Below are 25,380 nucleotides of genomic sequence, written 5' to 3'. Positions count from 1 at the left end.
GAAGGAATGAATGAGTTGTAACTCATTGAACAAAAAGAAACTATAATGCCTTCTTAAATTCTCTTCAGAATTTGAACTAACTGTAAGGTTTAATATTTGCAATATGTTACATGTGTAGTTCTCCAGCTCTGGCATCCATTGTGAATTTTTAGCATGCTCCTGGTAGGTTAGGATTGTTTTTTGTCCTGTCCTTGGTCCACAGAAAGCAGAGTTTCAGGCTCAGGAAATTTTTTTTTTGTGTATCTTTCTGGGCTGTGCCCACAAGGCCACACTAAATTGAAATGGACATAGAAGGAGAATGGATTTATGTGGTTGGATGCATCCTTGGGCTCAAAGAAAGTAACATAAGAAATGATAGCAACATTCCTTTAACCCTGGTAGTAGATCTAAGTTTTTAAATTTTATTCTCCTGATGAACTTATCACTCCAAATCTAGCCAATTTAAGGTTTCCAAAGTTGTTTATGGGACTTCAGAGTACCAGTACTTAGCTTAATAAAAGAATTGTCTAGATGGCCTTAAGATCATTTAGATGGTCTTTAAGGTGTGCTCAACATTTGGAAGTGCTTAGCTTTCACCTTTAATATATATGTTTAAAAGATGAAACTGGCAGTTTGAACACCTTTTATTGCTGTCCACACAGCACACTCACTCTGCAGTACATAAGTATGTGGTCTTTGTTTAGTGTCAGACGTACCTTGGCAGCATGTGGGGTAAATGTTGAAAAGGGCTAGCACTGTAATCTGCATGCAGTGAGACTGCTCTTTTTAAGCACTGTTATTGCTTTTCCTTCCTTTCTCCTGTTGGGCATCTTGCCCCAGCTTGTGTCAAACTTACAGCATAAGCTATATTCAAAGCCTGCATATTAGGAGGGCTGTTTCTTTAGCGGCTACTCAATTATTCACATCTTCCTTTTTAATAAACATGTGCTAAAACTGCAAGGGACTATGTTTTGTTTATTTGGATGTGCCTCTGAAACTATAAACCCCATGTGTAATCAGAACTACATTGGTGCCTTGGACTTCCCTGTTTTTGCAAAGCTGAAGGGTCAGAATTTCACATGGAAGAAATGCACAAAGTGTGGAAGTTAGATCCCCCAGATGCAAGAAAGACTTCAAGCAGTTTCTTCATAAATACATAAAATAAAATAAGGACTTTGGCCTTTGCATGTTGAGATCTGTATAATCATTAACTTTTTGTCTTAGAGGAGCAGTTTTGATTTCAGACAATCCAGTAGGAAGGTCTACTGTGAGCAGAAATTAAATAATTGAGCCCAATATCCAGCAGGAGTAGTGAGAACCAGATAAAGGCTTTTCTAGTGTCAGATGTCCCAAAAGTAAGATTTTGTAGATCCAGATACATGTTATGATCTTGACGACTGCTCAGTTTCACCTTCAGTCCTCCAGAGCTTTAAAGATTCACAGAACCAAAATGTGTGGGGTATGCAATTTTTATTTCTTTTTACTTGTGGACTAAACCTAAGACATGCTCACTTTCATGGAGTGCCTTTGCCTGGATGGGTGTGACGTGACATCAGGAATGCAAACCCTGGGTGTGCTTCAGGCAGCAGAACCAAGGTGAGTTGCACAAAGAGAAAATTGGAGTGGTGGGACAAGGGGAGAACACCCTGAGCTTTTGGCAGGAAAAAGGATAGGTGCTGTGAGTGGCAAGGGCATTGGGGAGAGAGGCTGTGTTTGGTTCTCAATGCATGATACTCCCTGTGCTGGGACAAAAGAGTAAGGAAGGGTGTGGGTACCAGCTGTCTGCCCAGGCCTTTTGAGTCAGAGGGGAGAGAGATGCTCTGTGGAAAGGAAGGAGAAACATGGGGATGGCGTGTGAACAGGAGAAATAAGATGAGGTAGGATCAAGGATATTTAGGAGGCTGAGGTCGTAATCAGCCCCTGGCTACAATAAGCTGTTATGAGAGACTCCTAGTGCACATGAGAGGGCATGTGGGAAGCTAGTGCAGACCAAATCACCACAGTTGTTTCATAAAAGCATGTCCTGTAGAGCACAGAATGAAATTGAAGCCCATCTTTCTCTTCTCTATCTATGTCCTCTGGGTTTTTTTACCAGAAAGCAGCTTCTCAGGTTTAGGCTGGATAGTATGTTAAAGGACATAAATGGTTCTTTAACACTAGATATGATTTTAGGCAGTATAATAGCTAGAGGAAGAACAATTTATAGCACAAAGGTCGTTAGTGTTCATTTCTTTATTGACTATAAAGGGAGACTAGAATCACAAGTGTTGACAGAGTCCCACCCTAAACAAACAATATGCTCTATGAACTTTTACTCTGTTCATGCTGTTCAGCACCGCATCTGTTTAGCTGCATGGATAACAGTAATAACATTTTATTGTTTTGGCTGACAGCAGCAGAGAAAACACTGGTTCCTTCCAAAATCGTCCCAGCATTGCTGAAGGTTTAGTCACTTGCTTGTCAAGGGCTGGTACAGGCAGGTAGGCAAACTGGAAAACCTAGTATTGCACAGCTGAGAGTCAGAGCTCTCATAGCTATGCAAATCAATACTTCCTCTGCCTTCCCTTTCTCTGCAGCTAGGGCAGCCGACTTTATTTGTTCTTCCAAGGAATTCCCCTAATTTAACAGTATTTTGAGACCTCTCCTGTGAACACTATCCCCACTCTTCCTTCTTTCCAGCCTCGTGTCTGAGCTACCACTGACCATAGTTGCAGCTGAAACAAGAAGGAAATGAGCTGGCTCCATGCTCACTTCAGAGACAGAGGTTCTCGCAGAGGACCCTCTTCTGAGACAGAAGCAATGAAAAGGCAGAGTTCTGCTCAGGAGCAAGAGATTATTGAATTACGGGAACATAATGTGGAGGAAAGTGAGACTGATCATGACAAGTCTCTAAATGCTCAAACGAGAAAGGTAGGAATTTCATTTGGTCATTTAATCCTTCCTGTGGGGGAAATACTACACAGCAAGAGAAATGACACTTGAAGGAGCATTTTGTAGAGGTTATTTAATTTCCTGTTTGAAGTAGAGGGAGAGAGGCTAAAAAAATGTTAAATGTAATTATTTTTCCTTATCAACGAAGTGTTCTGAGAGTGGGATTTTAAGCATTAATTTAGGAAGTGAAACTGTAATTGGTTCTCTGAGTTTTGCTTTCTCTTCTAATGCGCTATCCGTGGGACTGGGCTCAAAACCAGGAAAGTTGAAAAAAGTTTTAAAGCCAGGCTTTCTTTCAGTAGAAGTCAACCAGGAAACAGTGCTACCAAACAAAAATAAGATGTCCTCGAACAGAGCATGCTGGATTATCTCTGAGTAATTTTCAGTTGCTAACCATTATAAATTTGTATTAACAGAATGCTCCAAACCCTCAGCTAAGATAAGCACATGAATCCTAAGGGACGTAGCTCCTAGTCCCTATTTTAAAGCTACAGAACAGACTAATTCTGGCAGAAGAATAACATATTCACACGTGACTGCTGTAGTATGTAGTGAATTACACTACATACTGCAGGAGTATTTGTGGTGGTGGGAGGATGTTTCCTGCTTTTCTGTGGGCACGGCTGACTGCCGGGAGCTGTCTGCCTGAGGCACCGCCCGTCCCTTCCCGCTCCTGTGACTTCACTGCTGCCTTGGGGGAGCCCCGCTGCTCACACCTCTGGGGCTCATTTAATCCGCTGACTAGGCAAAAACCCCCTCTGTTCTCTTGTGTCAGAGGGGTCAAGTTACTTCTCCCGTGGTCTGGAAAGCTGAATCAGCTCGCTGCAGGGCTAGACACATTCCAAGAGGTGCAAAGAGGAGCGGCAGAGGGGGGAGGAGAGCCAGGGATCAGCTAAGTCTGCTGGACTATCTCGAGGAACCTTACCCTTGGGTTTATCCTTTCCCTTTCCAAAGCTGAGTTTTCATTTGAGCTCTCTTTATGCTGATTATAGCAAGTGGCCTCCCGCCCTATACAGATTACTGGAAGTTACAATGCTCTGCTTTCTGCTCAGTTGGCAGGTTAATCAGAGCTGTCCTGCCCACCAGGGAGAGAATTTCTCGGCTGTTGTTGCTTCCCCCTGGCCTATTGACAAAGTTCGGAAGATGTTGGACTAGTTGCGAAACTGAATGTTTTCTTGGGATCAAGCCAGTTTGCTATGTATGATTAAGAGTTGTGTTTTGTGATAGCCTAAACATGCGGTGGTGTGGTATTAACATGCCCTCTGAACAGAGGGAGACATAATTCCCTCTCTCAGGTTTTTTCCTGGAGAAGCACAGAGGGAAAACAATTTTTATCTCTGCTTGCTGCTCCTGGTGTTTTGCACATGTGGAATGTGTTGGGAAGGTTGTTTACTTGAAGGAATTTGGTAACTGGATTCTGGCGGAGATTGTATATGTTAATTAGCTTATAGGGTCCAAGCTGTATGGACTGTCAGTCTGCAGACAGTCACGAGTTGTTAGTTAGTGGTAAGTATTCTTTAGTATTCTTTAGTATTCTTTGTAATATAGTTAAAATATAATATAATATAATATAATATAATATAATATAATATAATATAATATAATTTTAATAAAGCAAGTATTCAGCATTCCGAAGTTTTGGAATGCTTCGGAAAGCAGATGCGAATAATTTCTCTTTGTCAGGGGCCCTGATTTTACTATATGGTGGCTCAGTCAAAACTTGGACTTGACAGCTGCCTGTCTCAACTGATGGGGCTATGGCTGATTTCATAGTTGCACTCTAGGCAGTAGTTACTGGCTTTTAAAATTTTTTAAAATACAAAACTATATGCTAATGTAAGTATTAAATTGAAATTCATACCTCTATAAAATATATATATATGTTTCTATAAAATATTTTAAAAATCGAATAACAAAAAAAATAAATGAGATGACAGCTGAAAGCGTGCTGTCAACAAAACCATACTCAGTGTTTGCCTTTCATGCTCCAGCAGAGCAAAGTTCTGTGTGCAGAGGTGTCTACAGAGAGTGTTTTCCTTTTTCTGCCTCTGTTCCTAAAGGAATCTCTCTTGTAAGCGTTTTCTCTGTGTGTCAGTTTTCTCTCCCTGTTCCACTGCCACCACATAGAAGCTTTTAGCCAGCTGCTCAATTCAGTTAAATTCAGTGAAAACCTCCCTGTTATTCTGTGGTCTTAGAAAGTTCAAAAAGTAAAGGAAGGAAACCTGGATTATTGCCTCCAGCAGCAGCTGGTTTCTGCCAATCTGCATGTGTGTGTCCCAGACAACTTACAGCACGTGCTTTTCCTTACCTGGTACTGATGACAGAAAACACATAGAGTTTATTACTACCATTATGGTGGATGGAGAGGAAGAGAGAGGAGTAATTAAAAAGACAGCATGGTTTGCTTATGAATTCAAGCCTTGCTTCAGTCCTCTGATTCTTCTGGCTGTGGAACAAAACAGATGAAGTTATCTGTTTTGCCATCCATCACCTAAGCTTACTCCTTCCCACCCCCGCCTTTTTTTTTTTTAATACTTATCCTGTTGAATTAACTCATTAAAAGACTAATTTCTGTTGTGGTTTTCAGTCTTATAAAAATTAAATAACAGGCAAGGTATTGTCCTTTCTCTCCCATATGAATGTACATACCTTCGCAATTGCTTTGAGTGAAGTTTTCTTTTGACCTCATAGAGCAGGTGAGATTTGCATTAAACTCTCTGTTAAATACACTCAATAGCCTTCAAGTTTCCAATCTTCTGAAAAAAAATAAGTCAACTATAAAATTCTCAATTATTTTACAGAGGGTTTAACGCAATAGTATCTATTGAAGAGCACTGCCTTTGCATTGGATGCTGGCATCCAGAAGCTATGCAGGTTGACATCATCAATGCTGCAGAGGTGAATGATTTTGGAAGTACCTCCAGAGACACTTTTTTTAGTTGGGAGAGATGAAAAACATTAAAAGGAGAGCTTGTGGAATGTGCAAATTTAATTCACGTAGTTAAAAAAAACCAAATGTGGAGCCAAGAAATCACCTTTGCAGTACTTTAACTTTATGGGCCATTCAGGAGTTGGAACTTCTGTGCAAAGGGGAATGATCTCTCTCAAGTGAATGTCCTTTACCTTCTCTAGGTCTGCATTTTCTCCTGCAGCAGTAGTCAAGGCTTTGAACCCCTGATGCAGGGCATTGCTTACCAATGAGGTTCTCCCATCTATGTGGGGGTTTTGTGTGACAGCCAAGACATTTTTCAATATTTTTCTCCTGCCTTATTTGATTAATCAATATGCCCTTCTCTTTTATACCTAGGAGAGAGATGGCTGGAAATCATGCAGGAATGTAGTTTTCTGGAAGTGTAAACTATGGATGGTTATATTTACAATATTTCTAGTGATCTTCCTGGTCATTCTCATCAGCCTAATTCTTTATTCTAGTAAGTATCTCGCTCTTGGCTACAGTAATACAAACATGCAATATGTACACTCTAATAGAACACAAATGCAACAATAACATCCTTTAATGTCCTTCAGTAAACTGCTGAAGGAACTGGAATACTGACTGCAGAGGGTGGTATTGTAGTTCAGTAGTTCTTGTGAATGCTTTTATCTTAGCAGGCAGCAAGCAAATGGTATCCTGATCTGGTGGCAATTCAAGTTTGTAGCTAAGTGAGGAAATATCACAACCAGAGATTTGGATATGAGGACAGAAATTGTGTTTGTAATGTTGGAACAAGTGCCATGGATGACTTAGGTCCCATGGAGTCATTGCCTGTCAGACTCCCAGAGCAGATGACTTTGCTAATGGAGGTTGGTGGTTGACTTCCAGGTGCTGTCACTTTTTTCAGGTGACTTGCACTTTCCTTCTGTCTTTCCCTAAGAAATCTATGAGAAAGCCAAGAGGGTTGTTTCTCAATACTTCAGCTATCTGAAACTTTTTTCTCCCCTTTCTATCTCCTTTTAATTATTAGATGTTTACACAGACGAGGATGACTACTGGGATCCTGATGAATTACTAAGCAATGGAAATTTTCACAATTTTTCAGGAACACTGGAGTTAATGTGTGGTTTCCCACACTTCTCCTCCGAGGACATTACTAAGAGGGTAAGTGTTTATGTAATTCTTGGCAAAGTTGACTCTGCTTCAGTGTTTTGCCTTTTAAGTTTCTGTTTCCCTGTGTAGCAACTCATTCATTTGCAAGTCCACAAATAAATTGTGTTGTACTTTTTAAAGTCACAATCTAGAAAAAAAAATAATTGTCTGCTTTTAAGCACAATAAAGTATGGACTTTCTTCCCATAAATTTGACCATTTGTAAAGACATTGTCTTCACCTTTTTCATAGAATCATTGAATAATTTAGGAGAGGCCTGGGAAAATCATCTAAGCATAATATGGGCTAAACATCCTACGTGCTGCATTCTCTTATGAGTACATGATTACAGTCTGAGTTTATAGCTGTGATTCCTGCTGAGCCAGCACAGCTCTGAGTTACAGCTGAAATATGCTCAGCATACATGGCAGTTATCATTTGGACATGGTGGGAAGGCAGTCTCAAGACAGAGACCCTCTCCCCCACAAAGTAAGAGTTAGAAGGGCCTTTTGGTACTAATTAGACCCCAAACCTAACAGCATTAGTTGCACATAGCAACATGAGCACACGCTTTTAGTTCACCTTGAGTGCCCCCATTGTGTTAAGGTGACATAGCAATCACTCAAATGTACAATTAATTTGTCTGTCAAATTTACATGACTCTCTGCCTTTTCCAGGGCAGATATTTGCTGTTATTTGACCTTCAGCACCTGTTTTTATGCTCCTTAAAGCACTTTGTAAGAATGATTTGCTGTGTTTTTTTTTTTCTTTGTGAGGGCAAAAAAGAGATTGAATAGAAGAAACATTTTTTTTCTCTCTCTGTCAGCTAACAGAGGTATACAGCTCATCTCCAGCTTTAGGACGTTACTTTAGGTCAGCTCAGGTGATTTCTTTCAGGTAAGCAATTTCTGTCCCCAAAGTTATCTGAAAATTACAGGCTTCTGATGAGACTTTACATGTGCTAATGTACAATATTTAAATCTCTGAAAAATAGGGTTGTTTGGGGAAAATTATGTGTATAGGCAGTGAAAACTGGTCAAAGGATCATCTGGTGTAAGTGGTAAATGCTGCTAAAATTACATAACGGCAGGAACATATTGTTGCTGTGTAATATCATCTCTGTTATCTTTGGTTCCAATTGCAGCCCTTAATAAACATGTTTAAGGATATTTATTAAAAGAAAAATTAATTGCTGGAAACGCTTAAGATTGATGTAGTTTAAATAATCTTAAATATATAAAATAGGGTTCATAGAAAGGAGAGAATAATTTTGTTCCCAAAAGATATAAAGGCAAGAGGAATATACATGTCTCCTGTCATGGAGAGATAGCAGGAAGGCAAGAGAAGACAGAGAGCTTTCCCAAGTACTTCTGAAAAAGAACTCTTACAAAAGAAATCAGAAAGATGGGACAAAATCAAGGGAAGTAGTTTTGCAAAGTCACAGTCCTTTTGAGATAGCAATGACAAAGGAATAGCCACGTTGCAATGTGGCAAGTGGCAGTCGCAAAGGCACTTTGCTCCCTTGAGGAATATGCTCCCTTGCCCTGCCAGCCTTGGGCATGCCAGCTTTGTTCAACAGTGAACTGTAGCTCCTTAGCCTTGTGGGTACTAACTATGATTTAGACCATCAAGTACAAAGCTGTAGTTCTACACCTATATTGATTAGATAATAAGTCTCTCTGCCTCTTTGATGCCTCTCTCTTGCTCTCTCCCTCTCTTTCGTTCCTTTTATTTTCCCCCATTCAAGTACTTTTTGAAAATGTTTTGAATTCTGCAAGTATAGAAGATAGCTGTTGAATTGTAGTCAGTTTTGGTAGACCACAAAAAATGAAATCTCCACAGATGGTCTCCAGTTCACTGATTTGTGTAATCCACTCCAGAGCTGAGTCAGGAGCACAGCTGTGTGGTCCCAGATACTGCTAGCACGAAAATAATCATTCCTACAGGTTTCTAGTGAAACTATGCACAGGATATTGCAACACTTCTTATAAGTAGCTTCTTGTGAAGCACCAGTACTGAAAACTGCATCCCATCAGAACATGTGTCCATTTGCCCCTCATGGTTTTGAAAACATGTCTCTGGCTGGTTTCGAGTACGTACCCAGTTTCAAGAGCTGTTCTGAGAAGGGACGCAGAAACTGGCATCTTTGGCGGTTTTCTTTCTTGGGGAAATGTTTTTTTAATAAAAATCCATCCCAACATTGATACGAAAAGTCAGTCTTTCAAAAAAAAGAAAAGATGCTGTTGACACTTGAAGACTTTTTATCCTTGGCTTTGTTTTTCAGTAATGAAAGCTCCACCGTAATTTATCAGCTAGTGTTTTCTGTACCACCATCAACAGAGGGATTCATGGAAAACCGTATGAACCCAGATTTTATAAGGAACATTTTACGTCAGTATATTTATGATGAAGATACTCTTAATCCTGGGACATCTGAATGTGACAGGTTAAAGCTCAACCTGACTTCTCTCACATGTAAGTGCTGTACCTTAGAGAAACTGTTTCTTGAGAGAGAGCAGAAGTATTTATGTGAAAGGAGGGAAATATTTCTAGAAAGATATTGAGATTCATTAGTATATATGATTTGCAAAACAGTATTAAGGATATTTTAAAATAGCTTTCAGAAAGTCTTGATATGCTTAACTTAAAACCTGGGACTCATTGTTTGGTCCTCTGATGAGAAAGGGAATAGTGATGAGACTTGTTAGCTGTGGACTCCAACCAAACTTTTCTGATCTAATATTGCATTTTATTTGTACAGAAAAATTCTCCTTGTATGTATGTGTACCATAATGGGAAGACAAACAATTAAAAATATTTCTCCTTATTGTACATTTGGTTTTGAATGCTAACAAAACAAATTTAATCCAAGGGATGAAAAAGAATCCTGATTTTTGTCTTTGTGTAGTTTTTTTGAAAATTTATTGTGCCCAGAAATACCTTTAAAGGAAACAAATGTTCATTCTTCCAGGTTTTCTAGATGATGACTACCAGCGACTAGGTAGGGATTCCAATGCATTTATATTTGTCCTGATAGAAATGCCCATATAAAAGTCCCATGAGCTTTGAAACTATACTAAATGCATGGAACTGCCTCCCCCCAGTGCCAATTTACTGAGTCACACCTGTGTGCTTTTAGAATATTCCTAGGCTAACAATTCGGCATTGCAGTGTAGATAAGTAAGGTTTGCAATTAACTCATATTGGTTTTTCTTGGGATTCTTACCAAGGGACAAGACATCAACAGGTCCTCAGTTCCAATTTTTAGAAGAATTTTATTCCTTATATATTGACAGGATTCTTAGGAAAAGAGTGTAAAAGAGAACAGGAAAGAATATGTTGAAATAACTGTTTAAAGTTTCGTTTTAATGTTAATATGGTACTGTTTTAACTTTCAGAGAAATTATGGAAAGATTCTTCATCTTCATCACTACCTAGAGGAGATGCGATTCCCTATCTACAAGTAATCCCAGGGCAGGGAACTATTCATTAGGTAGAAATGTTTCTAAAATTGTTGTCCTGTAAATACTGCCTGTGGTGCAATACTGTAAATGGAAAATGTGGTATATATGTGACAGTGTTGTGTTGCTATAGCACCACTACCTCCTTCTTCTATATCTCAGTAATCCGTTTCACCCTTGAGAAAATCATGTATTTGATGCATGCTCCGTTGACTTTGAAAGTTCTGCTTTCTCTTGCCTTATGATTAAATCTGAATGTTCTGCATGAGCTTTGAAAGCAGTCTTGCACATGGCTCCTTTCTTTTTCTCTTGGCTTATGCAAAATTATCTGTACAGCTTCATCTTCAATGCTCACTTCCACTCCAATTCATATATGTTATTTTTTTCTCTCCGAACTTCATATGGCACATTTATTTGTTGGTCTTTCCTTGTAAAACAGCCTGAAAACCTAAATATACATATATATATATGTGTGTGTGTGTGTGTGTATGTATTTGTATTCTTTAATTACCTGCAATTACCTGCTAGGCCTTTGCACTAGCTTCTTAAGAACGCTTTAGCTCTCATAATTTTCTTATTCTTCCTACAACCTCCTTGGATAAGGTGCTCTTTACTCTATTTTTCTCTTCTTCAATGTGAAATACAAAAGAAGAAAGCAACAGCATGAAGAGACATGTCTTGTTCACTAATGCAGCTGAATGTCACAGGAATATTTTAAGGGTCGAATTAGCAGTGTGCTTTTACAGTTAGTTATTGCTACTAGTGAATAGACAGATATTTGACCTGTTTTTGTAAATCTGAAGACTAGTCTATATCCTTAATTATAGTTCCTGCCTAGCACTGGGATAAAAATGAACAGATGTAAGGTATTTGCCTTAATAAGGCAGTAAATAGTAGTTCTTTTTGATGACAGACCAGAGGAGATGAATCAGTGCCAAGAAGTTGGTGCTGGAGCAGAAGACATAGGCCAGAATGGCACAAAAGTTACAGGCAGTGACTGGCTATAACATAAAAATTAAGCATTACCTTTATGCAGAATGGAACATATTCACTACCATGTGAGTGAACTACATCTTGTCATTTATTTATAGTCTTAGAAATGTTAGTACTGTTGAATAGAACTTTTATTTTAAAAGCATTTTGTACTGTTAGAAATGTAATGAAAAATTTTTCTTCTCTTTCTAATATTACTAGTTTATTTAGGAGTAATCTGATTATATTATTGTGCATTAAATTATTTATTTTTTACTCTCAAAGTGACTGTTTTCATTCTGTAGCAGCTCTAGTCTTTCAACTGTGTGAGTTGGAAAATAGTCATCAGAATTCTAAATGCTGTGCTCTATGAACCATCTGACAGAGGTATATGCTCAAATTCATAGTTGTTGTTTTGCATGCATTTAAACTGAGCTTGGGAAACATTCTGGACCAAATTAGTAGTTTGCACCACTCTTATATTTGCAGCTCATTCTGATTCTCTCTTTGTTTGTAAAATATAGGAACTATAATTTCTCTTGCTGTAATAATCTATGCAGCATACAGGTAGAAGAGAGATGCCTTTTGATTCTTATGCTGGGGAAGAATAAACATCATGGTTTATATGGCTTGTCCCAAAAGCAGCAGGCTATGAAAGTACCAGCAGCAAAGAAATAAATTGCTGTTGAGATGCTGCTCAATCTTATTGCTCTCACCAAGACACCTGATCCTTTCCTTGAACACTTCTGTATCTTGATTCTAGGAACTGAAAAATAATGTAATGATTAAACTTCTTTATGGTCATACCTATATAGGCATTAAGAGTTGACAAAGGAGTCAAGCATTCATTTTTTTTCCCAGCCATCCTCTTCTATGTCTGTACTTTTACCCCAGAACCTCACAAGAAAGAAGAAGGTGGAGCTGTATTAAGATATGATATTCAACAGAAAATGTCTGACTTTACAGACTGCATCCAGTCAGGTTTTGAACTCTCATTGAAGGAAGTGTCAAAAAAAAAGTAGTTTCTGGTTATATATCTCTCATTAGAGACACAGCAATGTGAAAATGCATTATTACATCAAGTAATAATTAAAAAATAATTTTAAAGCACATTATTACACCACAATATATTGTATGAATGATCAATATTAATTTTAATAGAAGGAATGAGGATAACATTTTAATGACTTGGACAACTGAGATATTGTTAAAAAGCAGCTTGTGTAGTGTACAATCAGCCCTTTAAAATTCTATGTCAGGTGTTATTTGTGTGCCTACAGCAGCCAGTATGAGTTTTGGGCAGACTCAGCTGCCTGCCACAGCAGTGACACCTGCACATGCTGTAGTGTGTCCATCCAGTGCTCCGTGCGCTTGCCCATGGGACTATCCCCAGCATGGCAGGTGGAAATGTAATAATGTAATGTATGGCAGGTGGAAGTCACAAAGGCACTGCACCATAAAGCCAGGGCTGCAGCCAGCAATCACATACAAAGGAAGATTTAAAACTGTTCGACATTTTTTTCCATACTGTTTTGTTACAAATAAGGAGGGAGCGGAAAAACATGCTTAAGCAAGAATACAGGGACATAATCACTTCGTGAGCTCTGGTAAACAGCTGAATACCTGGCTTTAGTCCTTTGCATATGTCCAGACTGCTTGCAGAGGGGGGGCTGGGCTGTGAGGAGGTGGTACTCTAGCATTGCAGAAGGCCAAACTGGAGACTCCAGCAGGAGCGAGCTGTGGAAGCATTGTGTCACAGAAGAAGCACCTGGACTTCTGCCACTGAGAGGTAATTATCAGCATCAGTATCAACAGTTTTCTCATGGGTGTAATATTTGTTTAGCATGGATTTTATTATTTTCGGGCTTTTTATTTAATTCCAACTTTAATGCTTCATGCTAAGTAGTACTACATTAGAAGGGGAGGGGGGAATTTGAGAAATAAGTTCTTTTAAAATAAAAATTATGCATTGTATAATGGTACAAATCAAGCATGTCAGAGAAATTTTGGACAAGAGTAAGTGCATCTTATGCTTTCATTTAAAACATGAAACATCCTCCAAACAGAAAGACCCTGTTATTATTGCATTTTTGAGATTTATAGCAGTAGTTCTTTAAAGCCCCTTTAAAAAAATAAGTATTCTAAAAGTCCAGAAAAATGTACAGCCTTGGTTGCTTAAAATATTGTAGCTCCTAATTTTCTATGGAGGAACATTGTCCTATGATGGCAGTTGCTGTCAATGCCACGCTTATAGAGGATCACTTGCCACTGGCAACTATATACAGCTACAGACAGGACGGGACATCTGGACTAGTGACATGAGCTTTTTTTTTTTTTTTTTTTTTTTTAATTTCAGCACATCAGTCTCAGCACATTGTTAGACAATGGAGACAGGATGTTAACAGCTCGCTGATCTACAAGGAATGCTAAGGAGGTGTAGCATTACAGCATAGCATAAAATTGTCTCAGCCTAGAGTTCAGCCAATAATACATAGAGCAACACATATTGACAAGCATTCTATCTAATCATAGAATCTAATCAAAACACAAGTAATGGTGGTTAAAACAAAGACTGGTTCATAAGAGACAAAGAACAGAGCTCTATTCATGCTAACCTTCTAAAGATATACATTAAATAACTTTGTTGCAATCCATAAGCCAGTTCTACAGAAGCCTATTGTTATTTGTCACATATGCTCTACTGCTTAGAAAACTTTTTTGCTGTATCTGCAATGCTAACAAAAGTTCTGTCTGAAGCCTATTTTTTTTAACCATTTCCTAAAAACCCTCTAACTTTATGAATTACGGCAGTTGCTACTGATTCCTCCTGGTTTAATTGTCAAGTTCTGTACCCAGTCCAGGTTTCTTTCTCTGATCAGCTGTTCATGGACAGGTTTGTCTCACAGTTAATGACTGGTAGATGTAGCCTAATGAGTAAGCTTGGTAACAAGAGAGGTATTTGTTTGAAGACCCAACAGCAGAGGGATGGTCATTATGTCTGCACACACTCAGGCAAAAGAATACCTTTTAAGTTACCAGGACATCATCATATTCACCGCCTAGTGAATATGATGATGTCCTGGTAACTTAAAAGGGTTGGTGACATTTGCCTTCCCCTCGGGCACACTGGTAAGTGCATATTCTGTCTGGTAATTGCTGTCAATCACAGAGATTTTGTGTTTTACATCATGGCTGACAGTTGAGTACCACAGTTCACTGGAATTCTTAGAATCTTTTTTGGCAATGTGCTCCTGAGGGGCAAAAGAGGTAAGATAGAAAGAGCAAGGCTTCAGTATGGTTATAACCTGAAGAAGTTTGGAGACGTGAGCAAGTCTGGTATAGCCTGTTGACTAATACACTCAGTGTTAGGTTTGTAAATCTACAGTCATTTCCCAGCTGTCTGGGCTGTGGCTGCACACCTGGAGAGCTCAACAACCCACGGCCCTGGTGCTGACATGGTGGAAGCTCATCACCACATGAGGGAGCAGAGCAGCGCCAATGGAGCCGGGCAGCATGCATCAGCCCGAGCTCTGGCTCCCCCCAGGGCTGTCCCGGGAGAAATCATCCCTGTGGCATATCATCTCTGTGACATCTACCCAAGCAGGGAATGGGAGCTGATGGGCAAGAAGGGAGAGTTTCATGGAACATTTTATTGATGCATGTGAAGGGAAAGCATTTGGGATTCGAAAAAGACTTAATATGGGGTGTTTAGGGAAGGAACTGAAGGAAGGCAAGTTAGGGTGACTTGCAGAATAAAAAGCATAAGAAAACAGAGGAAGAAAGGGAGGAGTTACAGCAAGCTGCCAGAGAGACTGTAGGGTCTGGGAGGCAATTAAGACCCCAAGTGCATGTGTGTGTGTGGCTGTCCAGGAGATGCACTGTCCTGGAAGGGGCCCTGGCCTCTCCAGAGATGAAGTCTACTAATCCCTTCCCCAGCAGCCCCCACCTGATGTTGTCCTTGAGAACAGAGGGAAGAAAAAGAAAAGCCATTAGTGAAGGAGGAGGTAAGATTGTGTGGGCAAATGCCTTCCCAACTCTGTTTAGACTTGTCCCTCCTTTTGCCTCCTGAAGGTGTTTGCTAACGGGTTGTGGGTGATTGTGCATTAAATAGTTAGCAGGATGACTCATTAAATCTAAAGGGCCAATGTGCACTGATTAGGTACTTGGAGCCAGAAGTTAAAAATTTGTTTGCCCTTATTTTCTTGATTTGAGTGCACTAGGTACTGAAGCCAGTGATTAACTACTGGCTTTATAGTGCTATCCTCTGTTGTCTGCAGTAGTGGCAGTATTTTGAGTGAGTGTTGCTGGGTTTGTGGTGACATTTGTAGTTACCTTCCACACTCTGTAAGTGAAACAAAGGTCTCTGTTTCATGGGTTAAAGGGTCAGCTTTTCTTTTTCAAGCCTAGAAGAAGGACAATGTTAAAACAAAATTCCTGCAGAATTTTCCTTGAATTTTCCAAGTTTATGCAAATCGTATTGTCTGTTTAGATTCTACTTTGCATGGAAGATCTCCTGATCATGAGAACACTTCAGTGAAAATAAATTCTGATTTGAGGCTTTATAAAGTTTCGAGATGTAAAAATTCCAGAAATTTTAAGGAGCAGAACCATCAGCATATACTTGCTTATCATTGAGTGCATGGCTGTCTCCTCCCCAGGTCATGATTGCAAAGATGGAAGGACAGCAGTATTTCTCTTAATCTACCTGTGAAATGAGAACAGGTAGGCTCTTTATTTTCATGAGTGAGCAGCTCTCAATCCATTGAGTGAAGTCTGGAGCATCTCTTGTCCCTTCAAACACATAGGCCTAACCAAGACTTGCTCTGAGTTACATTTTCCAGAGTCCTTCCAGTCATCATGTTTTGAAAGGCTGTTATAAGCAGCCTTCTCTTATCAGTAGGGAGGCTGAAGTGCAGAGGTGGAGTGATTTATCCCACACACCAATGGAGCAAATGTGAAAACTTCCATTATTCACAGGCCAAGTTTAACACTCAGAAGGGGCATCTTTCCTATTGCACTAACATCCCTGCAAACACTGTTTTCAAACCATGTTCTGTGGATTTTCCTTGGGACACCAAAAACTCTCAAAACCAGACAGTTACTTGGCAGGTTCCCCATTAAAGTTCCACCCCCTCCTCTTCCCCCGCAGTCAATCCCACACTCACAGGTACAAATGATGAGTACACTTCATCACACCCTTTTCTGTCATCTTGCCCACTTTCTTCAAAATTTTCTGCTAAACACCCACTTATCTGCTGGGCACCAACTTTTGCTTTAATGATGTCATCTTGGTTAGGAAAAAAAACCCAAAAAAACCCCCAAAAAACAAAAATGAAACCAAACCAAACCAACTCAGGCTGCTAAATGGCAGCACTTCATTCTGCAGTACATAGGGTTTCTGGTGATTGATTGTCATCAGGGACTCAAGAGGCAATTTCATTTACCCTCTGCTAAAATGCACTGTTTATAAAGCAGAGGCAGCAAACTACAGATACTCAGCTCCTGCCTCTCTGAGCTCAGCATATTAATACACACAAACAGCCACAAACAACACACTGGACTGTGAAGTGCAACAGATGAGAAATAACTGATCCCCAACCCTGCCTTCCAGGATGATTAATTTGGGTAGAGAAGCAGGGCAGACACCAAGTTATAGAGTTACCTCTTAAATTACTCTGAAGTGCATGCCAGAACTCCTAAATCTAACCCCAAAACAGGGAGGTAAAATGAACAGTCAGCCTATTTATATTACCAGTCCTTCCTGCATTGCAATGCAACCATTTGCTCCATTGTTATTTATCAGAAACTAAATGTGCAGTCTGAAAGGGCATGTTTGGTTTTGTGGAGTTGTTTTTTTTCTTTTTTTTTTTCCTTCTAGACGCCGTGAGACACTGGAAGGGGAAATCTTATTCTTTTCCAACAGAGGCTTGGCCATTTGTTGATACATCTGCCATTTTTTATAGTGCAAATATTAACCAAAATCTTTTAAGCCTCAAAGTATTAATTCTCCCTTTGTTTTTCAGCCGAAAATTTCTTTATTACTGAACCTGGTTGGCAATAATTCATTTAAATGACTTTTAGAAAATGTCATGACGAAACTGAAACTGTTTCGGGAAACATGCCAGTAGTCAAGAGACTGGCTACCAAAAAGCTGAGTAGAGAACGGAAGGAGAAGGAGAGAGAAGCACCTCTACAGCCGTAAGTTGTGCAGTGGCTTAGGACATTAACTGAGACAACATCACAAGGTTCAGACTCCTGAATTGTCTGATTTGGGCCAGACAACATTACACTCAGCCTCAGAAATTATGAGTGTGTACTGCAGTCTGTTTGGCCACTGGCTGCCCAAGAGTGGGGCTGCATCTCAGCTTTTTGTACATACACTTATTTTGTACCTAGGCTTTAACTGGTGTTCTTCTCCATCCTAAGCAAACTGTCTGATTATGGGCTTTTCTTTCTTCTGCAGGAACATGACGAACATTTTGGATTTCTAATATATGGATGTTTTGGACCCAGTTGCCCCAGAGAGTGAGGTTGGAGGGAGGGAAAATCAGTTCTATTCTTTACCTTGATGGTCTCCGGTGGATAGCTGCAGGTCTGTGCTGAGGAAAGAGGAAGAAAACACATGTGATTGTCCTTCTCTGGTGTAGCAACACTAGACAAAGATTTTCATCAGCACAGAATTTACTCAGTCACAGACTGAACACAGGCTGTGCAGAAGCATAAACTTGTGTGACAATAGTAGGCAAAAGGGTTGAACCTCTGAGAACTAAATAAATCTGATGGCTTTTTGAGATTTATCTTGTTTCTAGTTTATACACAGTTGTGTCACACAAGACTGCTCACTGGCTGAATTAAACCTAGATGTGCAATCTTCTTGTTTTTCTTTTTGTTTTGTTTTTGTTTCATTTGATTAACTGAAATCAGTTTTACGTGTCTGTCTTAGAAATGAAAGCTTGCTTTCTGACTGTGTTTTAGCTTTATGATCCATGCAGCCTTAATTCTGCCTGGGATCACTGTCTGGGTACTGGGGCACAGAGGCACTGCCTGATGTGCCACATGCACTGGGTGTCTGTGTGCACAGGTTTGGAAGTCTGCAGCTTTTTTGGAAATTTGTCTCTCTGTCCCATAAAAATCTAAATGGCAGAGGTCTATCATTTTACATCCTGCTTTCTCCTAACCTTGTCTTTGTCAGTCTGGCTGATTCATAATATGAGGCGGATTGAACACGTTACTCCTGTAAAATTCCAGAGCTGAACTTTCACTTTTGCTTAAGATAACAGGGCTTTTTAAGCCTACTATTTTGCAACCTGAAAGGAAAGACGTCAGACTCTTAACATTACATTAAAGCTGTCATCTTAGAGAATTTATGTGTTTTCAAACATTATTGTGCTGCCTTAACTACTACTACTACTTAACTGCTACCACTATGAAATTGCCAATGTGGATGATTAACAAGAAGAGGACTTTTGCTAATACGGCAACTTGTGAAACTGGTAAAAGTATTATACCTTTACTACATGAATGGCTTTACCCACAAGAGGGAAAAGGCAGCAGCCTGAATCTAAACCAAGACCTCCTGCTTCACACGAGCACATGTGATCCTGGCTATCATAGAGTCTTTCCTATTTGTATATTCAATATGAAGAAACTATTTTGTTAGGAGAACACCTCATACTGACTTCTGTTCAGAGAAAATCCTAGGTGGTGCTTGTGTATGGGGAATGGGCTCTGGCATGTGAGCAGATGTAGGCTATGCTGTGCTGTACTGGCAGCCCACTAGCTTCAGCAGCCTTCACCTCCTTTGCAGGGGAAGAAGCAGGGGCACAGCAGAAGTTCTCCCACTGCGCTTGCAGGCCTGTGGGTCTGGCAGTGACTGACAAGGGCCTACAATGCAGGAGGCAGCTGCAAGGCAGTGGCTGAGGCACCTGGGGCTCAGTAGCTGGCGGGGATGGCTGCCCACTCCTGCTGCCCTCTCTGGAAACAAAAAAGGCCAAAGAGCCCCTGAGTAATCCAGCACAGCAGGACATCAGAGGGCAGGTATATTCCTCACTGGATGTAAGGAGTTTTCCCTCCACTGGGATGCAAAATGTCTTGCTATGGCTGCTGCCCAAGGCTCTGCCTGCCAGCTGCCTCTTTGGTGGTACAGAGAGCTCCCTCATGTCCCATTCATGCCACGCCACACCACCCCTGAGGGGCTCAAGCAGGTTCTTTACTTACTTTGCTTGTGGGAGTATCTTTTTCTCTGGATGGAGACAGGCACTTTCCACCTATGGCATGGAAATAAAGGTGAGCAGGCTAATATGGGGCTTCATGGTCCTCATTTCCCACTGCCAGCCAGGAGAACACATAAACCTGTAGATAGATTCCTTCTCCAGCTGTTTGGACAAGGCACTTTATGCAGCTTCTCTACTGCTTTTCTCCCCAGGAGGCAGCCCCTGGCAGACACCCAGCCCTGTTCTGGGGGTTGCAGAAGCTGGGGCTCCCACATGGTACAAGAGGCACAAATCATAGGTCCAGGGATGGAGGGTGGTAGCTGGTGGCAGGTGTTACAGCATCTAGCTATTCCTGGGTAGGACAGCCTTTGTTCCCTGGGAGCCATTTGGTGCAGTACGGCACCAAAGTTTGTGGATTGGAAGAGCAACCAGCCTTTCTGGGTGTGGTCGTTTTGTATCGGAGGCATTTATAGAAGTTTTATGATGTAAAAACTTCTGTGTAATTGATAGTCTGTAGAACTACTGGGAAGCTGTATACAATTCTGTGAAAAACATATGTTAAAGATGAAAAATTCCAGGAATGCTTTCTTTTCTTTCTGGTCTGGGAATAGGTAATAAGGTAATAAGGTAATAAGGTAAGAAGGTAATAAGGTAATAAGGTAAAATCCTCTTGTAGAGCTGTAGAGAAAAGATTCTGTTTCCTTGTAACACATGAACACCATGAGGAGATAGAGGGTTCAATTTGTTATCAAGGAAAGGCCTCCATGCTAAAGTAAGCAGATGTTAGAGTAGCTATAATCCTGTGAGAAATTTGAACAGAGAAGGAGACAAGAGTGGTCCTGTGCCCCCAGGAAAAGAAAAAGAAGAAAATCTCTGTTTCCAGAGATAAAGATGATTTTAGAGATAGATAATGAGAACTTTTGCCTCTTTAAAGCTCATCTTTAAAACAGTACCCCATAAACTGACATGGCCCATAAACACAGCTGTGGAAAAAGCTTGTAGAAAATAGGAAGGACTTCACAATTGCAGACTTCCCTAGGCGGCTGCTATTTGTGAGGAAATTGAGAGCCACAAGAGAAATGTTTTTTTTTTCTTGTGGAGAAGTCTCCTCAACATTAACAAGAAGGACTTCTCTCCCTAAGTGAGCTGAAGAAAGACTATTCTAGAAGTACTAATCTGGCTAAAATTTTAGGTTTTGTTTCTTTACATTGTCATTTGTTTCATTTACATTGTGGGAAAGAAAAGGTTGTGGGAGGAAGAGAAGCATTCTGAAAGTTTTGTTCTGATTCCTATTACTCTTTCTTTAGTTATGTTAATAAATCTTTCTTTATACCCTGTTAAAGTTTTGAGCCTACTTTGCCTTTCTCCTTATCCTACCTCACAACAGTAAATGAGTGTACTGGTGATTAGCCAGCACTGAACCCACCACACTCCTTAGTGCATTAAGTGAGAAAACTCAAATTAACTAACAAAAACCACTACACTGGGCTTGTACATATTAAAAAACTCTAGGTGGGTGAATCAGCAGCAAATACTGTGAAGAGATAGGAATGAACCAGTCTCATGCTCCCACAAATTATCTACATCAATCTGACCTCTAGCATGTCTTGGGAAAAAGCAAAAGGAAGAAAAACACAAAGATGGCATGACAGAAAGGGCAAACACATGGGATAAGTGCAAGGCTAGCAGAATTGATCTCTAGCAGTTGAAATAATCCTTGCTGCTTCAAGCAAAAGACTTTACTTGCAGGTTTAAGTATTGAAATTATTTGGCAAAGTTAGGAGCCTCTACACTATGTTCAGGTTGCTGTTAGCAAGTTTCTTGGTAATAAGAGCTAGCCTTTCTGAGGGGTGCACTGTTGCTTATAGTTGACAATTTTGCCCTTGTAAAAGGCCAGTAATTAACAAACATTTTGCAATGCAGAGTTAATATTTATATGCTAGATTTATATATATAATAAGAATGTGCTAAGGGATGCAAAGCTGCCAAGTCGTATGAATTTAGGGATTACAAACAGCATGCTGTTGGAGGTACATTATGAATCAGTCTCTAATTGCTTATTTGCATTTTTTTTCTTTCCCAGGACTGAAGAAAACATGCAATGCCACTATCCTTTTTTGCTATTGATACTTTCCTTGCTCAATGTATGCTCTTAAGTCTCATTTCTTTTAAAAACTACCTAAGTTCCACAACTTGCCTGGAATAATTTATTTCTGCAGATGTCCCTGGAGGTCTTAAAAGAGCAGCAAAAAGTTTTTCAAATATTAGTGAACTTTCCAATTTTCTGTTTAGTTGGAGAATTTAGATAGCTTTCATTACATTTCATTACATTCAAAACAAAGCTGTAATACTACCTCATTCCAGGTTACTTGCCTGGTTTTCTTTGAATTATAGAGTTTTGCCTATACTATATAAGTTGGAGGTGCCACTGTGACTATTTCATACAATTCAATAGAAGTCCTATGAGCTCCATTTAAAATAAAATATGTATATGTGTATTTATAATATACATAACTCATATTAGGAGCCTTTTGTAGCAGTCAGATATTGTGAGTTTGATATAAGTATTTTTGTTTCTGCTGTTTATTTATTCGACTTATTCTTGTTTATATTCAGTTGGATTCTGATTTTTTAGTCCCTTGCTCACATGAAAAACTGTTGGGTTTGGCTAGCTCTTCCCTTGGCTTGTCAAAAGATAAATACCATATGTTCCTATAGTAAATTAGATCTGTAAACTGATGTATAACTCTTAGATAAATTCTTATTTAGTCAGTTATTGCAGTGGCCTTAGATGGTCACTGGGGTGAGAGAAGGACGAGAATCTTGTTTCTTGATCAGAAGGCTTGATTTATTCATATATGATATGTAATACATTATAACTATACTAAAAAGAATAAGAAGAGAAGTTGCAGAGAGCTGCTAAGCTAAGAATAGAAGGAATGAATAACAAAGTTCTGTGTCCAGGGAATCTGTCCCTGAGCTGCTCCTGTGATTGGCCTTTAATGGTACACATGGAAGATGAGCCAACCACAGGGACACCTGCTACATTTCACAGCAGCTGATAACAATTGTTTACATTCTTCTTCTGGGGCTCTGCTTCCCAGAAGATGGACAAATGTGAAAGAAAGGATTTCTATGAAAAAATGTCTGCGACATCTCACCTTTCTAAATTGTATAAATTAAAAGAAAAATGCTGATGTGAAATGAACAGGAAATGTCTTCACCTGTAAAATATACAATACTAACAAATCACTAAAACAATCCTACAATATAGGAAAACGCAAAAAACAATGCAAAGAGAATTCAAGTCCAAGCAGCTGGGTTTCAGGAACAGTCCAAGAGCTGAAGTTGTTTCTTTTGGACATCTGAGAGTCCTTTTTGGTCCTGAAAATAGACTTGCTGCAAAAGAGTCCCATCAATAGTTATCAAAAAACCATTGACAGTCCTACAACAATTTCAAACAATTTGAACAACTTTGGAATGTCCCTTTCTGGCCCTTCAATGCTTCAGTGCTTCAGAGCTGCTGCCCGTTATTTTCAATCTTTTTTATTTAATTTTAATTTTTTTTTTTTTTTGATCGAAAATGAAAAGAGCAGCAGCGGAGCAGAGCAGTGCCAGAGAAGGAAAGGCCCTGGGGGCCCTGGCCCATGATGGACCAGGAACCCCAAAACTGGCCCACAAAGGGGGACCAGGACCAGTAGGAGAAACCTCAACCCCCAGTAACACCAAGAGGCCAAATGCTGGCCCTGGCCCAAAAACTTCCTGAGCCCAACGGCCCAGGCCAAACCCATGAGGCAGGCTCTGCATTCCCACAGGCCTGCACCCTGCTGCCAGTACAATGGCAGCACGAGTGGGGACACGCTTCCTTTTCCCAAAATCACTGAGGCATGCCAGCAGCAGGGAAATAGAAGCCTTCCCCAGAAATCTCATCTGGGGTCTGGAGATGTTTGTTCCCCACAGCAAACCAGCTATGGTCTCCTCCATCTGTGCCCTCTCCCTCTGCACTGCAAACGCAGCAGGTTTGTCTCTCATCTGCCCCATGGTTTCATCCCCACCCCCTCCGGGCTGGGAACCAAAGGCAGAGCTCTCGGGATGCACCTGCCCCCCGCCACTAGGGCGCAAGAGAGGCGGCAGAGATGGCAGTCTCCATGGGACAATCCCCGAAAAACCACCCCCGAACCCGCCGAGAATGCTGATCTTAAAAGCAGGGAGACGGGCTGTCTCCCCAGTCAGCTGGCGGGCAGCCCCTGCTCCACGGAAGGGAAGACCAGCCGCCGGGACCGCTGCTACAGCAACCGGTCCGGTATGGTCCGAGCTCGAACAAGCCGCCGGTTCCAGGGCAGTCTCTGACGCCGACACGGAGGACACAGCCTCCGACAACGGCAGGACTGCTGGGGCAGCCTGTGCAGGCAGCGGGGGGGAAGCCGGAACCGGGGAGGGAATCTCGCTGAATGTAGGAGTGGCCGCGGGCTTTTCCGAGGGTCCCGCAGGTTCGGCGCCGTCTCCAGCACCATCCTGAACAGGGACCGTCTCGGCTTGAGGCGGCGAGGAGGCCGATGGAAGCGGCAGAGGGGCCGGAGAGATCTTCTCCTCCGCTGAGCCGGAAGCTGGAGACGCGTCGTCGTCGCTTAGCAACTCAGCAGCCACAGGAAGTGCCTCTTCTGCATTCTCAGACGCAGGTGCTGGCAGGGGCGGGGAGGCCTGTGAAGCCATGGGCGGGACTGCCTGGAGAGGCGGAGACGGGATCGCCTGGAGTGGCGGCCGCGCCGGTGAGGCGGGTCTTGAAGGCGGACGCAGCGCTGGCAGGGGCGGCACCAATGGCGCTGGCTCGAGCGGGACCGCCCACTCCCATCCCCCCGGAGAGAGAGAGAAGGGGGGGGGAGGAGAAGGTTCCGTCTGCGCAGGCTCCGGAGAAAGAGTAAAAAAAACTTCGCTCGGCGCAGTTTCGCCCCCCCCCGCCGCGAAGCGGGGCGGGCCGGGAAGCCCCCACTCATCCCCCGCCGGGTCTTCTCCCACTGGGGACGGTGGAAACGGAGCCTGCCCATAGCAATTAGAAATCCATTGAAAAATAGCTGCTCTCCGTTTCAAAACTGGGAAGAGCTTTATAAATGCTGGGTAAATAGAAGGCAAAACACGCCGCTGGCCCCAGACGAACTGGAAAATGGAGTTCATGCACTCCCAGACAAAAACATCCAAGGCGTACAGGACATCAGTAAAGAACACAAAAAGCTTTGCCCATCGAAAGAACTCATAGAGATCTGTTGCTGACAGAAAAATCCCATCTTCTCTACACCATTCTTGCCAGAGGGAAATAAGTTTCTCCTCTGAAGGGGAGAACTGAACCTCTTCCTGCAAGGCATGTGTCTGCCATACCAACAACCACAAACTATGAAGGACTGGTTCATCAGGAAGGGAAAAGCCAACAGTACCTTTTGAAAGTGTCCAGCTTGCTCTGGCCAGCTCCTCGGATCTGCTGCTGTCTCCGAACATCTTCCTGAAGGTGTTCCAGAAGAAGGTTCACTTGTGGTCAGCCTTGGCTGTGAACTCTGTCCAAATCAGGATCTTCAGTTCTGCAACTCCTGGCTGAATCCACTTCTGTGGTCACTTCAAAGGAACCATCACTTGCTACACATACAGGATTTTTCCCAGTGCAGCAATTTTGCTCCTCTGGTCTTATCAAATTAATTTTTGCTCTGACACGAGGGGTCACCAGATATTGCAGTGGCCTTAGACAGTCA

The 25,380-nt window shown here is 41.2% G+C and overlaps 1 protein-coding gene across 9 annotated transcripts; it reads left to right on the top strand.

Annotated features, from left to right (window-relative positions):
• The first annotated feature begins 529 nt into the window (after window positions 1-529).
• C2H3orf52 (chromosome 2 C3orf52 homolog) lies at window positions 530-18,226 on the top strand. 9 transcript variants are annotated; one of them, XR_012579164.1, is made up of 10 exons: window positions 1,159-1,575; window positions 2,659-2,889; window positions 6,218-6,341; window positions 6,876-7,009; window positions 7,823-7,893; window positions 9,281-9,471; window positions 9,968-9,997; window positions 10,395-13,218; window positions 16,088-16,151; window positions 17,453-18,226. XR_012579164.1 is itself a non-coding variant. In XM_074536022.1 (8 exons), the coding sequence occupies exons 2-8, from the start codon at window positions 2,710-2,712 to the stop codon at window positions 10,487-10,489; spliced, it is 750 nt and encodes a 249-aa protein (XP_074392123.1). In that variant the 5' UTR covers window positions 530-1,575; window positions 2,659-2,709; the 3' UTR covers window positions 10,490-18,226. The 9 variants fall into 9 exon arrangements, 4 of the variants coding, with proteins under 4 accessions (XP_074392123.1, XP_026652549.2, XP_074392124.1 ...); XR_012579165.1 differs by lacking the exon at window positions 16,088-16,151; XR_012579163.1 differs by having other exon boundaries at window positions 16,088-18,226.
• Window positions 18,227-25,380: the final 7,154 nt, after the last annotated feature.

Source organism: Zonotrichia albicollis, chromosome 2 (assembly GCF_047830755.1).
Source record: "Zonotrichia albicollis isolate bZonAlb1 chromosome 2, bZonAlb1.hap1, whole genome shotgun sequence".
In the NCBI taxonomy this organism is placed as follows: domain Eukaryota; kingdom Metazoa; phylum Chordata; class Aves; order Passeriformes; family Passerellidae; genus Zonotrichia; species Zonotrichia albicollis.
Note: the sequence above shows the minus strand (reverse complement) of the source record. Positions and strands in the feature narration are given on the sequence as shown.